Here is a 17,074-nt window from a genome sequence, read left to right as displayed (position 1 = left end):
TGTGGCTTAAAATGGCTTAAGGACAACAAAGGCAAGGTATTGGAGTCATCATCACAAAGCCCTGACCTCAATCCCATAGAAAAATTGTGGGCAGAACTGAAAAAACATGTGCGAGCAAGGAGGCCTACAAACCTGACTCAGTTACACCAGCTCTGTCAGGAGGAATGGGCCAAAATTCACCCAACTTATTGTTGTGGGAAGCTTGTTGAAGGCTACCTGAAATGTTTGACCCAAGTTAAACAATTTAAAGGCAATGCTACCAAGTACTTCTTGAGTGTATGTAAACTTCTGACCCACTGGGAATGTGATGAAAGAAATAAATCACTACTATTATTCTGACATTTCACATTCTTAAAATAAAGTGGTGATCCTAACTGACCTAAGACGGGGAATTTTTACTAGGATTAAATGTCAGGAATTGTGAAAAACTGAGTTTAAATGTATTTGGCTACAGTGTTTGTAAACTTACGACTTCAACTGTATGTTATTTACAGTCATGTGTGCATACATTTTTATTAAATTTATTTAACTAGGCAAGTCAGTTGAGAACAATTTGTTATTTACAATGACGGCCTACCCTGGCCAAACTGGTATGACGCTGGGCCAATTGTGCGCTGCCCTATGGTACTCCCAATCACGGCCGAATGTGATACAGCCTGGATTCGAACTAGGGACTGTAGTGACGCCTCTTGCACTGAGATGCAGTGCCTTAGACCGTTGCACCATTCGGGAGCCCATTTTATGCATGGTGGTCCCAAGAATCGAACCCACTACCTTGGCGTTACAAGCGCCACGCTCTACCAACTGAGCTACAAAGATAATAAGCTACTAGCCATCCTGTGGTGACATTGCCATCTGGCCTGAGACTTGAAGTAGTGTCGCCCTTGCCAACCTAAACCAGGTAATGGTAGTAAGTATGCTAGTTTTTGGAATACGAATTGTCATTGTTAACGTGAGCTCGAACCTTGTGTTGGCCGTACAGGTATGATCCATCAGAAAGTATTCATACCCCTCGACTTATTCCACATTTTGTGTTACAGCCTGAATTCAAAATGGATTAAATCATTTTTTTCTCACCCATCTACAAACAATAACCCATAATGACAAAGTGAAAACATGTTTTTAGAATTGTTTGCAAATGTATTGAACATGAAATATCTAATTTACATAAGTTTTCACACCAGAGCCAATACTTTGTAGAGGCACCTTTGGCAGCGATGACAGCTGTGAGTCTTTATGGGTAAGTCTTTAAGAGATTTCCACACCTGGATTGTGCAACATTTGCCCATTTTTCCTTTTGAAATTCTTCAAGCACTGCTTTTTACCCATCTACCAATAGGTGCCCTTCCTTGCGAAGCATTGGAAAACATGCCTGGACTACCACCCCGTAGCACTCACTTCCGTCATCATGAAGTGCTTTGAGAGACTAGTCAAGGACCATATCACCTCCACCCTACCCGACACCCTAGACCCACTCCAATTTGCTTACCGCCCAAATAGGTCCACAGACGATGCAATCTCAACCACACTGCACACTGCCCTAACCCACCTGGACAAGAGGAATACCTATGTGAGAATGCTGTTCATCGACTACAGCTCGGCATTCAACACCATAGTACCCTCCAAGCTCGTCATCAAGCTCGAGACCCTGGGTTTCGACCCCGCCCTGTGCAACTGGGTACTGGACTTCCTGACGGGCCGCCCCCAGGTGGTGAGGGTAGGCAACAACATCTCCTCGCCGCTGATCCTCAACACGGGGGCCCCACAGGGGTGCGTTCTGAGCCCTCTCCTGTACTCCCTGTTCACCCACGACTGCGTGGCCACGCACGCCTCCAACTCAATCATCAAGTTTGCGGACGACACAACAGTGGTAGGCTTGATTACCAACAACGACGAGACTGCCTACAGGGAGGAGGTGAGGGCCCTCGGAGTGTGGTGTCAGGAAAATAACCTCACACTCAACGTCAACAAAACTAAGGAGATGATTGTGGACTTCAGGAAACAGCAGAGGGAACACCCCCCTATCCACATTGATGGAACAGTAGTGGAGAGGGTAGCAAGTTAAGTTCCTCGGCATACACATCACAGACAAACTGAATTGGTCCACTCACACTGACAGCGTCGTGAAGAAGGCGCAGCAGCGCCTCTTCAACCTCAGGAGGCTGAAGAAATTTGGCTTGTCACCAAAAGCACACAAACTTCTACAGATGCACAATCAAGAGCATCCTGGCGGGCTGTATCACTGCCTGGTACGGCAACTGCTCCGCCCTCAACCGTAAGGCTCTCCAGAGGGTAGTGAGGTCTGCACAACGCATCACCTGGGGCAAACTACCTGCCCTCCAGGACACCTACACCACCCGTTGTTACAGGAAGGCCATAAAGATCATCAAGGACATCAACCTCCCGAACCACTGCCTGTTCACCCCGCTATCATCCAGAAGGCGAGGTCAGTACAGGTGCATCAAAGCTGTGACCGAGAGACTGAAAAACAGCTTCTATCTCAAGACTGTTAAACAGCCACCACTAACATTGAGTGGCTGCTGCCAACACACTGTCATTGACACTGACCCAACTCCAGCCACTTTAATAATGGGAATTGATGGGAAATGTAAATATATCACTAGCCACTTTAAACAATGCTACCTTATATAATGTTACTTACCCTACATTATTCATCTCATATGCATACGTATATACTGTACTCTACATCATTGACTGCATCCTTATGTAATACATGTATCACTAGCCACTTTAACTATGCCACTTGGTTTACTTTGTCTACAAACTGCATTGTCGGAACTAGAAGCACAAGCATTTCGCTACACTCGCATTAACATCTGCTAACCATGTGTATGTGACAAATAAAATTTGATTTGATTTGATCTTTGTGGTTGAATCTGTCACTGCTCGACTGAGGGACCTTACAGATAAGTGTGTGTGGGGTACAGAGATGAGGTAGTCATTCAAAAATCATGTTAAACACTATTATTGCACACAGAGTGAGTCCATGCAACTTATGAGACTTAAGCACTTTCTACTACTGAACTTATTTAGGCTTGCCATAACAAAGGGGTTGAATACTTGACGTAAGACATTTCAGCTTTTCATTTTTAATTCATCTGGGAAAAACATAATTCCACTTTGACATGGGGTATTGTGGGGTATTCTATTTTTTTTTAAATTCAGACTAACACAAAATTAGGAAAAATTCAAGTGGTGTGAATAATTACTGAAGGCACTGTATGTATTGTGAGTGTGTGTTTGTACATGTGGGGTCCACACTACTCCTCGGAGTGTGCAGTGCAGTGTTTTGGCATTATGGTCCTCTCTTAGTACACCATCAGGTTGTGGGTCAATTCCATTTCAAATCAATTAATTAATTAAGTAAACTGAAATTCTGATTCCACATTTTCTCAATGCTTTTCATTTAGGAAAACTTGGAATCGGAATGTCTGTTCACTTCCTGAATGGACTCTCTTCAATTTGAATTGACCCCAACCCTGGTACACTTAACTAGCCTTCTTACCATCGCCACTGCTCATCTGTGGCATCACCGGTTTGGCCGCTACTGGAGGTGGTGTGGTTCCTCGAGGCATTTCCTCTTCCTGCCTCTCCGTCTTTTCTCCTCCCTCCTGGACCTCCTCAGAAGCATCAGCACCAGGCTGCGCCTCATCCTCTCGCTCTTCCTCCTCCTCTGTATTTTGACTGCTATTTCCCTCTGGCTTACAGTCCCCTGGAGGTTCAGCCACTGAAAGACGTGTTCAATTAATTAAGTTTAATCGAAGTTTAATCTCGTAACGCCAGGACAACATTTACAGTGACAGTTGTCAGTGATGAATGATGCCATTTCATCACCACTGGTGGTTGTTTTCAGATGTCTCCACTGCTCCCTAGTGGGTCATGGAAGTATCATGTGGTTCATTTTGAGGGACTTTTATACATCTAAAATAGCCGCTGTGAATCATATTTATAAGAAACACACTCAACCGATCAAAAGTTTAGGGTCACTTAGAAATGTCCTTGTTTTTGAAAGAAAAGCAAATTTTTTGTCCATTAACATAATATCAACTTGATCAGAAATACAGCGTAGACATTGTTAATGTTGTACATGACTATTGAAGCTGGAAACGGCAGATTTTTTATGGAATATCTACATAGGCGTACTGAGGCCAATTATCAGCAACCATTACTCCAGTATTCCAATGGCACGTTGTGTTAGCTAATCCAAGTTTATAATTTTAAAAGGCTAATTGATCATTAGAAAACCCTTTTCCAATTATGTTAGCACAGCTGAAAACTGTTGTTCTGATTAAAAGAAACACTAAAACTGGCTTTCTTTAGACTAGTTTAGTACCTGGAGCATCAGCATTTGTGGGTTTGATTACAGTCTCAACGTCAACAGTAAAGAGGTGACTCCGGGATGCTGGCCTTCTAGGCAGAGTGCCTCTGTCTAGTATTTGTGTTCTTTTGCCCATCTTAACCTTTTCATTGGCCAGTCTGAGATATGGCTTTTTCTTTGCAACTCTGCCTAGAAGGCCAGCATCCCGGAGTCGCCTCTTCACTGTTAACGTTGAGACGGGTGTTTTACAGGTACTATTTAATGAAGCTGCCAGATGCCCATTTACGTAATTCTATTTAAAAAAGTAAAATAAAAGCCGTTTCCAGCTACAATAGTCATTTACAACATTAACAATGTCGACTCAGTATTTCTGATCAATTTTAATGGACAAAAAAAAAAGCTTTTCTTATACATTACCATTCAAAAGTTTGGGGTCACATAGAAATGTCCTTGTTTTTGAAAAAAAAGCTTTTTTTTGTCCATTAAAATAAGTTTGGACACACCTACTCATTCCATGGCTTTTCTTTATTTTTACTATTTTCTACATTGTGAAGACATCAAACTATGAAATTACACATGGAATCATGTAGTTCAACAAATCAAAATCTTTTTTATATTTGAGATTCTTCAAAGTAGTCACCCTTTGCTTTGACAGCTTTGCACTCTTGGCATTCTCTCAACCAAGTTCACCTGGAATTATTTTCCAACAGTCTTGAAGGAGTTCACTGACAATGTCACCAGCAAAGCACCCACACACCATCATACCGTGATTCACAGTGGGAACGAAAAATGCGGAGATCATCCTAAGAGATGGAGGTTGGAACCAAAAATCTCCAATTTTAACTCAGACCAAAATGACAGATTTCCACCGGTCTAATGTCCATTGCTCGTGTTTGTTGGCCCAAACAAGTCTCTTCTTATTGGTGTCCTTCAGTAGTGGTTTCTTTGCAGAAATTTGCCCATGAATGCCTGATTCACGCAGTCTCCTCTGAACATTTGATGTTGAGATGTGTCTTACTTGAACTCTGTGAGGCATTTATTTGGGCTGCAGTTTCTGAGGCTGTTAACTCTAATGAACTTATCCTCTGCAGTCTTCCTTTCCTGTGGCGGTCCTCATGAAAGCCAGTTTCATCATAGCGCTGGATGGTTTTTGCAACTGCACTTGAAGAAACTTTCAAAGTTCTTGAAATTTTCCATACGGACTGACCTTCATGTCTTATAGTAATGATGGACTCATTTCTCTTTGCGGTGTTCTTGCCACAATATGGACTATTTTACCATATATGGCTATCTTCTGTATACCTTGTCACAACACAACTGAATGGCTCAAACGCATTCAGAAGGAAAGAAATTCCTATAGTTAACTTAAGGCACACCTGTTAATTGAAATTCATTCTAGTTGACTACCTCATAAAACTGGTTGAGAGAATGCCAAGCGTGTGCAAAGCTGTGATCAAGGCAAAGGGTGGCTACTTTGAAGAATTTCAAATATAAAAATGTACTTTGACTTGTTTAACAATGTTTTGGTTACTACATGATGTATTATTTCATTGTTTTGATGTCTTCACTATTATTCTTCAATGTAGAAAATAGTACAAATTTAAAGGAAACTTTAATACGTAGGTGTATCCAAACTTTTGACTGGTACTGTATATTGTAATAGTCTATGGTAAAGTTGTCAAAACGTAATTGTTTCCAAAAAATAAAATGGTGGTTATAACATTGTTTTCTAAATCCCCTTGATATGCCTAAAAAATAAACACTGAAGGATTTAGTCAAATTCCATGGCCCCCTCACAGTGATTACTCAAAAATGAATCTAACTGGATTGGAGCCCGACCAATATATTGGTTCACCAATATTATCGGCCGATATTGGCCTTTTACCCAGTGCTTGACTTGGACAGGAGCTGAGTACCGACACCTTACATTTCCTACTGCTTGAGCTCCTGTTCAAAAGTATTATGGAGCTCCTGCACCTAAATATAAACAGTACCGGCACCTATTTCAGATGAAGTTAAGAAATTATTTTACCGCTATATCAGTAGATAACTCCACCGATAACTGCCTTTCAGTAAATAGGACAAAAAAAGTGAATCTCATGCTGATTTGAACACTTGTGGCCAATATCATGATGTGTCTTTAATTACACAATGTAAGAAACCCACATTGTACACATATTTCTTGGACAATTGCTGTTTTGGATGGCAATTTATATGAATTCCATGTGTAAAATGTAACTTTTTAATTTCTCTGGCATAAAATAGAATCTCGGCAGATATCGGTATCGCTAAGTTTGGTCCCAAATTCTTTTGGGGGTCGAGGAATCGGACCCCCCAAAAAACATCAGTCACCCTCTAAGCTGGATAGGCGAAAGCAATACGGATGATTTTAGACTTCATCATACTGCTGCGACTACCCTATCCTGTGTCATTATAGTGGCAAGAACAAGTATGTGAACCCTTTGGAAATACCTGGATTTCTGCATAAATTGGTCATCAAATTTGATCGGATCTTCATCTAGGTCACAACAATAGACAAACACAGTCTGCTTAAACTAATAAACAATTATACGCTTGCATGTCTTTATTGAACACACCGTGTACACATTCACAGTGTAGGGTGGGAAAAGTATGTACCCTTGGATTTAATAACTAGTTGACCCTCCTTTGAGAGCAATAACCTTAACCAAACGTTTTGTAGTTATGGATCAACGCTGTACAACGGTCAGGAGGAATTTTGGACCATTCCTCTTTACAAAACTGTTTCGGTTCAGCAATATTCTTGGGATATCTGGTGTGAACTGCTCTCGAGGTCATGCCAAAGCATCTCAATCGGGTTGAGGTCAGGTCTCTGACTGGGCCACTCCAGAATGTGTATTTTCTTATGTTGAATATATATAATAATAATATATAATAATATAATAATATATGCCATTTAGCAGATGCTTTTATCCAAAGCGACTTACAGTCATGTGTGCATACATTCTACGTATGGCTGGTCCCGGGGATCGAACCCACTACCCTGGCGTTACAAGCGCCATGCTCTACCAACTGAGCTACAGAAGGACGCCATTCTGTTGTTGATTTACTTTGTTTTGGGTCGTTGTCCTGTCGCGTCACCAAACTTCTGTTGAGCTTCAATTGGCAAACAGATAGACATTTTGCAGGAGAATGTTAGGCTAAAATGAATTCCCAAGTTTTCTGTCGATGATAGCAAGCTGTCCAGGCCCAGAGGCAGCCCCAAACCATGATGCTCCCTCCACCATATTTTACAGTTGGGACGAGGTTTTGATGTTAGCGTGCTGTGCCTTTTCTCCACAGTGTTTTGTGTTCCTTCCAAAACAACTTGACTGTAGTTTCATCTGTCCACAGAATATTTTGCCAGTAGCACTGTGGAACATCCAGTTGCATATCTTCAAACTTCAGACGTGCAGCAATGTTTTTTGGACAGCTGTGGCTTCTTCCGTGGTGGCCCACCATGAATACCATTCTTGTTTAGTGTTTTACGTATCGCAGACTCGTCAACGGAGATGTTAGCATGTTTCAGAGGACAAGTCTTTAGCTGACATTCTACTACTACTTCACTGGGCATTCTGCACTGTGCTCTTGCAGACATCTTTACAGGACGGCCACTCCTAGGGAGAGTAGCAACAGTGCTGAACTTTTTGTCTTACCGTGGACTGATGAACATAAAGGCTTTTAGAGATACTTTTGTAACCCTTTCCAGCTTCATGCAAGTCAACACTTCTTAATCTTAGGTCTTCGGAGATCTCTTTTGTTCGAGGCATGGTTCACATCAGGCAATGCTTCTTGTGAATAGCAAACACACATTTTGTGTGGGTTTTTTTATAGGGCAAGGCAGCTTCAACCAACAACTCCAATCTCGTCTCATTGATTGGACTCCAGGTTAGCTGACTCGATGCCAATTAGCTTTTGGAGAAGTCATTAGCCTAGGGGTTCACAATTTTCCCAACCTACACTGTGAATGTTTAAATTATGTATTCAATATAGACAAGAAAAATACAATAATTTGTCTATTAGTTTAAGCACACTGTTTGTCTATTGTTGTAACTTAGATGAAGATCAGATCAAATTTGATGACCAATTTATGCAGAAATCCAGGTAATTCCAAAGGGTTCACATACATTCTCTTGCCACTATCTTCTTTGAAAGGAGGACTTGGAAAAGGTGACATTCGATACTTTTGCCTCATGTTCAAAATGTCATCTTGAATGCAAAATGCTGGAGTATAGAGCCAAATTTAAAACATTTAACTTCACTGTCCAAATATATGGTGAGGACTATAGCTCAACCTTGCCCTATGATAGGCTAAGAGGTAGAAACTTCATTATACCAATCAAATCTTCTTAGATCTCCACAAGTGCATAAAGCGTAGGATCTAGGCAACAATTTGGGATTAAGCCTTAGTTTTTCATGGAGGTGGGCTGTCCTACCTGGCGGGGGGAGTTCCTCTTCGGGGCCCAAATACTCCACACTGCTGACTGTGAGAGTGGCATTGAGCGACCCTCCAAACCCCCCCAACATACATGTCCCATCTGAGGGGCCCTGCAAGGGGGAACCGGGCTCTGGAGAGAGACACCCACTGGACAATGCCACATCTGCATGGAGAACATAGAGAGACAACATACACAGCTTAGTTTTACAACCATGTTTACCCTCTATTTCACACTCACCATCTCCATAGCATGACTACTATTCTTGGGGAATCCCAGTCCTAGGGCAACAGCACTATGCTGTGTGTCAGAGGAGGCTGGTGGGAGGAGCTATAGGAGGACAGGCTCATTCTAACGACTGAAATGTGGTTTCCATATGTTTGACATGTTTGATACTGTACCATTCAATCCATTACAATGCACCGTCCTCATATAGCTCCTCCCACCAGCCTGTTCTGGCATGTGTATGTTGGAACATTGTTAATGTGGGTAGCAACCCATCTGTTTAAGGAGACATGACTACATTATATCCATATATACTAAAATGCCTTCCTTTCCTCATTTCCTTTCTTTCATGACCATGTACTGATCTGACAAAACTTGAGACCAATATGCAAAAGTTCTATTTGGGGTCATAATAAGTTGACAGAGCGAGAAAGCCATTTTAAATAGTTGGGATATTACCCAAGTGCTTTTACTCATAATATGCTATGCCTGGCCTAATTTGGTAGGGAAAAGGAAAAGGTGAGTGTGCGTGTGTGTAGTTTACCGATGGTCTCTCACCTGTGGAGCTCTGCTTCAGCTTCTCGTTTTTCTTTTTCCTCCACTTCCAGGGTTTGAAGATGCGCCCCAGACTCGCCAGCTTGCTGTTGCGGCGGATGGGCGGGGTGTGCACCCCCGATACCAGGCAGCCACTATGCAGAACCCTCTGCTGGTCCATCACCTCCACTGCAACCAGGGCGAGAGGTGTGGGGGTAGACAGGGAGGACGGAGAGACAAGAGAGAGAAAAAAAAGAGAGGAGGAACAGAGTAAGGAAGGAAGGGGTATAGACAGGGATGTGGAGAGATGGGTGAAGAGAGGCATGGGTAGGAGGAAAGTAATGTGTTAACATTTAAATATGCAAATAATCCCATCATATATGAGAATTTCATGGTTTGGCAAATCATACCATGGTGTCTTTGTTCACTCAATGCATTAAGTAAATGAAACTTATTTCAATTCAATAGAAATAAAAAAAGAGAGAATAGTTTATGAACATCGAGAACGTGCCATCCCTATGTCTCATATGGTTTTCCCCTTTGAGACTTGAGCGGAGAAACCCTACAGCAAGAACCAAATAGAAAAGCCACAGCTCACAAGGGAAAGAGCAGGTGCATCATCCCAAACACGTTTCTCATGAAGGCATAAGCAGAGTATGTACAGGAAAACTGCGTCGCTGATAATCTTGCTCCATCGATTAGTCCGATGTGATGAACTGACTGTGGTGACTGATTTGACATTCCCACATCAAGAGCTCCTCAACATCAGAAGGGAACATGGGTTTCAATGAAAGACAGGGCCACGCGCCCACACAACAGCTATACTGACTTACATGTGTTCGGACTGTCATGTTTGAATTAACATTCAATCTCAAACAAACAGAGGGCATATATTAAAATTTACAGTAAATAGACCAGAAAAAAATCCAAGCGGAAAAAGTGTGACTAAACCCACTACAACAGGAACAGACAGGAGGCAGACATTTTGGTTTCTTTATTCAGCAGAGGTGGCAGTTTAATCAAAACGGGGAAATGACCTCAGTTCACTGAGGCTCTGTGTGAGTAGAGTGGGAGAGAGGGAGGGTGGATAGAGCCCCGATGCTGTAAGCGACACGATATTCTCTATTCTTACAAACTCATGGCCTGGGGATGGGATGTGGGGGAGGAGCAGGCTCTGGCATTGGACCCCAAATAAATGGGGAAACACCAGCACACCACGGAATCCAGGTCAAGCCTGAAGACGTGCAGCGGCGAGCATTAGCACAGCGAGCTTAGAAAAGGGGGGGACGAGGAGAATGGGGGGTGGGACCATGGCTGTTGCCATGGTGACCACATCCAGATGCTGCAGTCAGTCGGTGGAGAGGAGCCCCCTCGGAGGCAGAGCAGTCCAAGTGCACCCAAGGAAGAGGGTAAGCAGCGTGGAGGAGGTCTGTGAGTAGAAAAGGGGAGGGGGGGGACAGGAGTAGAGGGGGGGGGGGGGATTCCAGGCTGTTGCCATACGGAAGGAGAATCTCCAGCAGCCAATCAGAGTCCAGCAATTCATAATGTATATCAAGTATGTTTTAAATGTAGTCACATAACATTGAATTTGGAGAAAGCTCAGTATTTTTTTTCCCCAAAGGATGGGGATGGATAGATATATATTATAAAAATGATACATTTCCATCATGAAAAGGTCCATGATGACCAATACTATTTAAATGAATATGCTGACGTAAACTTTGGATTAATTAAATCCATGTATCGTGTTTAGGCAGCACACCTTTTCTTTGCAGTCCAACAGTGTGTATTAGATGAGCATACTAACAGCCTATACAAGCACGAGAAGTCTGGAACACTCCCAACTGTAAAGTTTAGATGAAATACATTTTGTGGGGATAAAAGGGGAATTTTAATTGTTTGCAGCATGAGTCCAATGATTTTCATAGTATATTGTGCATAAATTATTCTAGTTCTCAGACTTGCTAGATGTTTTCTATTATGTAGACAGTCGCCATGTTACTGAGGATTCAATAAAGAATCATAGACTACTAAACTCAGGGATTCGATAAATAGTCCAATTCTACTAAACCACTGTGCTTCTGCATGTCACTGGGGAGGAACCCCACCCTGTTAAACAATGCTGTCAGCAAATTCAAAACCGGAATTGTAACCAGCAAGCCTGCTCTGTATAGCTCCACAGCCAGCCACTCATCCTGTAGTCTTTTGCTGACGAAGTAAGGAGAACAAAGCAAATGTCATAATGATAGTCACTCATGGAAATATGAGAGGACAGATTCTAAATATTTTAACATTTAAAATGTTAGTATTTTGGGGGGGGGGGGGGGGGTAGACGTAGCTATCTTTATTGCTTTATTGCTTTTCCTGTGACTTAGTGTATTTTTGATTCAAGGCCAAGTGCACAATCAAGTGTGACGGTCAGATAGAGCAAAATAGATATTTTCATGCGTGACTGACAGTGTTGTGAGAGGTTACTGCTGTACCGTCACAATAAAACAATGAAATAAATAATACTTGAATTAGGCCTTATTATGTTGTAACCCTTTAGTGTGGATGCTGTGGTAAGGGTTCTTCAAATTGTGGAATTAGTTACAATGGTAACTCCCTCACTTTTCACACACTTGAAGACCAGAGTTGTGTTCATTTGGCACCAAACAGAAGAAAACTGACAAATACCAGGAGGGACTACTTGAATTTGCAAATCATTAAATCAAAATGTTCTCAGTTGTGTGCCCCAATGAACATGACCCTGCTCTGTATTTGGTCCTACTTAACCTGCCATATCACACTCATACATAACACTAAATCTCCAACAAATAATTGGAATGAATTTACAACTGTCTATCTAATGACAAAAGTCAACAGACATAAAACATGACTGACATAGTATGACAGACACGGTTGTACCTAACGTCTGCTGTCCTAAGGTGGAATTGAAAGGTGGGCTGTTTATAGGTGCAATTCTATTATAAAAACAGCCGTATGTCCGTATTACAAGGGCATTGTTGAAGTGCACTTTGTGGTGCAATGTCAGTCGGTGGAGGTCAGACACACAGCTTGTAGAGTAACCTAACGTAGCAGGTGTAAAAGACATGCCTGAACCTAGATCCCCTACATACTGGGCTTTGTAGAGAAGAAGAAAAAAAAGATAGTCGGGGGAGGTTCTCTTCTGCACTGTTCATCCAATCCAGTAAATGCGGAGGAGTTAAGATGGAGTGTCACAGGATCTTTCCATTTCCCCTGAAAACCGGAACATCTGGCTGTTGGGGACTCGACAGAGGCTACTTGTAGAGTAACATGGCTCCAATCCCACAGTGAAAACTAATGGATCAAAAAAAATTCCAGAAATCTATTCACAGCTCAGGATATGGCTGTGTCTAGAAATGTATGTGTGTCAATGGCTTCATCATGCCCTCTGATAGGCCAGGTGGAATTGTCACCATATCACTTTCACCTATCCAATTGTCTCAGATATATCCAAGTGTATAGGGGGTAGGGGCTAGCAGTTGATTTGGGATTCAGGGTCTTCTCAGTTCAGTCCTGACTCCTGTTCAAAGCTACTTTCCATCACCCCATTTTTCCTTCACCAGGGGACTAACAATGTGCCCTTGAACAGTCCACCTCCTTACCCACTGCCATGCCAGCTAACCTCCTCAGTTACACACACACACACACACACACACACACACACACACACACACACACCCCCGGCACTGCAACTTTGCTGCCATCTGTCCATGGCCTACCGCCTACGGGGCGGCCACAATCAGAGCACACAGCTAACTACCAGAACTCACAGAGAGAGAAAGACTGACTGTGTCTATGCTTCCTAGTGAGCAGCCGCACAGTAATTTAAGAGGGACTGTGATCTGATCGAGACGAGAGAGCACCTACATCAAAAGGAAGGTGCAGAGTTCAGAGCCAGCTGGTCTCTATGAAGAGTGGAGTGTCCACACTAGCAACTGGTTGGTCAATGCATCACTTAGATCTTTGCTATTGCTTAACACTGAACGATAACATTGTATAAATGGCAAATATAGTTACAGGGAATAAAAATGTATCAAACTCCCAATAAACAAATGACTAAACAGTAGACCCTTCCATACAAAGCTATTTTGAGTTGCATCATTATGCAAAGTCAATGGGTGAGTGGATGTTGCATGTGAGATTGAGCAATATCACAAATATCAACTACATGTATTCTACTCCTTGGCCCGTATTCATAGAGTAGGAGTGTCGATCTAGGATCAGGTTCCCGGTGTCTGTGTAATCTTAATTAATTAGGATATAAAAAAGGCACCGATCTAAAGGCAATCCTACTTTGAGACGCTTTATGAATACGGCCTAGACTTAAAGAGATTCTGCATTGAATATGCTTTTCAGTTCAGGAGTAGACTTACCTAAATCAGCTGAATAACTCAGTTATTCCGGAGTCTGAGAACCCGGCCTTATGTGGTGTATTCTCAGATGTGTGGGCTACTAGCTTTAAGAAACAATGTCAGCAATGAGAGCAGCCAATAGTAAGTGCCCGAGGGCCTTGTTTGTTACCATATGTTCGAGTTAAGAATGAGGACTGGTGGGGGAGTACACAAATAGACCGACTACTGCAGGCAGCCTCACAAAGAAACACTTAGGATCAAGTCCTGTTTGTATGTCTTTTCGAGGAGGCTTATTTCTGCCCTTTGTCTTGTATCTGCATAGGATAAGCACTACGTTGGTTTTTATACACACAAGGCATATGCATATGCCGTACACAAACACTGATGTATACACGCAAACACATGTACACGCACCCACAATTTGTCTCATGGCCTGAACCTGGCATGCTGCTTTAAGGTTAAATCACGTAACATACGATCTTAATTTGATCACTCTTTTTATTGCTGTATTTGAGTTAAAAAGGCTTCTAAAGTTTGTAATTCCAATTTGAAATTTCAGACTTGATTTGCCCTAACAAAAAAAAATGTATCAACACCTACAAACATTTCTATGAATGTTAATCCACATTTCCTGTTGCTGCAGGATTATTTTCCTGCAGGAGCAAACTGGTTCAAATTAAGATCCTACACCTGTACACTCTTAGGAGAAAAAAAAGGTGCCATCTAGAACCTAAAACGGTTCTTTGGCTGTCGCAACAGGAGAACTCCTTGAAGAACACTTTTTGGTTCCAGGTAGAACGCTTTAGGGTTCCCTGTAAAACCCTTTCCACAGAGGGTTCTACAGTACAAGGAACCCAAAATAGTTATCCTAATATGGACAGCCCTTTTGGAAGTGTACTGTACACACTGACCATGGCTGGTCTTTGACAAGGAAATAGAAAGGAAATCAATTCACACACACAGTAAGATCAGAGCCTAACAGGCAAAAAACAGAGGCACACTCCTAATTGTAAGTGTTTGTAACACTCTCCCTCTCGCACACAGGCACGCACGCAAAACACACACGGATCATACCACCTTAAGGATCCAGCATCTCCCTGAAAGCAAACAGATTAAACCAGTTGGATGTAGCTAGTCATGCTAAAAGTGTCTTTTGTGCCCAACTCGTGTCACTCACACAATAGGCTCAGGCACTAAGAACAGATTTGTATCGAGAGAGCACCCTCAGCTCTCTGGTTTCAAATAGTCAAGTGTCTGTTCATGTCCGTGACTAAACATATAAAAAGAGGATGCAGGACATTAAAAAGAAAAACGAATACTGACTAATGGACAAGTCTGCCCCCTGAAAATGTAATTGCATTGTAATGAATACAGCACCACATACTTTAGGTTTTCAGATTTCTTGTGAATGGTGGTGGTTTCGGTCTACTTGGCAGTTGTACACTAGCAGGCTCAGGTGGGTGTGTGCTCTTGTGTAATTGATTGCAGTTATTCCACTGATTTAGGTCAATGCCTGAAAGATGAAAACGTGTGTGTATGTGTGTGCATGCAGAAGTGTTTGGGTGTAGCACTTCTATTGCAACTTCGTATTTCGTCGTCCTAACGTAGTCTACACTGCTATCTGCCCAGCAGCTAGCCAGCTAGCAAACGTCCACCGTCTACCGAATAGCAGCACTGTAGAAACTATTACACTCAACTGAACGACTTGATTAGTGTAGTGTTAGCTAGCGACATAGTTGTCTTTGCTGTCTTCGTATCCAAGATAATTGTGTAGTTTAGAGCGTGTAGTCTTAGAGTGATTATCTTAATTTACCGAGGTTAGCTAGCCAGCTATTTGTCGTCCTTAACGTAGGAGACACTGCTAGCTAGCCAACAGCTAGCCAACGTCTACTGAATAGAACTTCCGCACTCAACAACCCGGTCGCATTCCGCTTCGCTCCACAGGTAGTATCACATTTTTCATTTCATTTCATTACAGCACAACGGTTTGATTTGTTTGATCATAGCTAGCTACATAGCTAGCTACATAGCCGTCTGTGTATCAAAGATAATTGTGTAGTCTAGAGCGATTTTCTAGGTTAGCTAGCCAGCTATTGTCGTTCTTTTAACGCAACGTAACGTAATCAACACTGCTAGCTAGCCAGCTAGCCCCGAATAGCAGCACTGTAGAAACTACTACACTCAACGGAACGACTTGATTAGTGTAGTGTCAACAACGCAGCCACTGTCAGCTAGCCTACAAAGTCAACAACGCAGCCACTGCCAGCTAGCCTACTTCAGCAGTACTGTATCATTTTTAATAATTTTAGTCAATAAGATTCTTGCTACGTAAGCTTAACTTTCTGAACATTCGAGACGTGTAGTCCACTTGTCATTCCAATCTCCTTGCATTAGCGTAGCCTCTTCTGTAGCCTGTCAACTATGTGTCTGTCTATCCCTGTTCTCTCCTCTCTGCACAGACCATACAAACGCTCCACACCGCGTGGCCGCTGCCACCCTAATCTGGTGGTCCCAGCGCGCACGACCCACGTGGAGTTCCAGGTCTCCGGTAGCCTCTGGAACTGCCGATCTGCAGCCAACAAGGCAGAGTTCATCTCAGCCTATGCCTCCCTCCAGTCCCTCGACTTCTTGGCACTGACAGAAACATGGATCACCACAGATAACACTGCTACTCCTACTGCTCTCTCTTCGTCCGCCCACGTGTTCTCGCACACCCGAGAGCTTCTGGTCAGCGGGGTGGTGGCATAGGGATCCTTATCTCTCCCATGTGGTCATTCTCCCTTTCTCCCCTTACCCATCTGTCTATCGCCTCCTTTGAATTTCATGCTGTCACAGTTACCAGCCCTTTCAAGCTTAACATCCTTATCATTTATCGCCCTCCAGGTCCCCTCGGAGAGTTCATCAATGAGCTTGATGCCTTGATAAGCTCCTTTCCTGAGGACGGCTCACCTCTCACAGTTCTGGGCGACTTTAACCTCCCATGTCTACCTTTGACTCATTCCTCTCTGCCTCCTTCTTTCCACTCCTCTCCTCTTTTGACCTCACCCTCTCACCTTCCCCCCCTACTCACAAGGCAGGCAATACGCTCGACCTCATCTTTACTAGATGCTGTTCTTCCACTAACCTCATTGCAACTCCCCTCC

General features: G+C 42.8%; 1 protein-coding gene across 1 annotated transcript in view; it reads right to left on the bottom strand.

Annotated features, from left to right (window-relative positions):
• LOC124021827 (phosphatase and actin regulator 3-like) overlaps window positions 1-17,074 on the bottom strand; it is a 61,431-nt gene that overhangs the window by 19,153 nt on the left and 25,204 nt on the right. Inside the window, exons 2-4 of the mRNA XM_046336966.1 lie at window positions 9,577-9,741; window positions 8,794-8,958; window positions 3,527-3,748 (exon numbers count right to left, since the gene is read on the bottom strand). Coding sequence (XP_046192922.1) covers window positions 3,527-3,748; window positions 8,794-8,958; window positions 9,577-9,741 — 552 coding nt within the window. The remainder of the gene's footprint in view (window positions 1-3,526; window positions 3,749-8,793; window positions 8,959-9,576; window positions 9,742-17,074) is intronic.

The sequence above is a fragment of the Oncorhynchus gorbuscha genome, linkage group LG03 (genome assembly GCF_021184085.1).
Source record: "Oncorhynchus gorbuscha isolate QuinsamMale2020 ecotype Even-year linkage group LG03, OgorEven_v1.0, whole genome shotgun sequence".
Classification (NCBI taxonomy): domain Eukaryota; kingdom Metazoa; phylum Chordata; class Actinopteri; order Salmoniformes; family Salmonidae; genus Oncorhynchus; species Oncorhynchus gorbuscha.
This window is presented reverse-complemented; position numbering and strand designations above follow the sequence as displayed.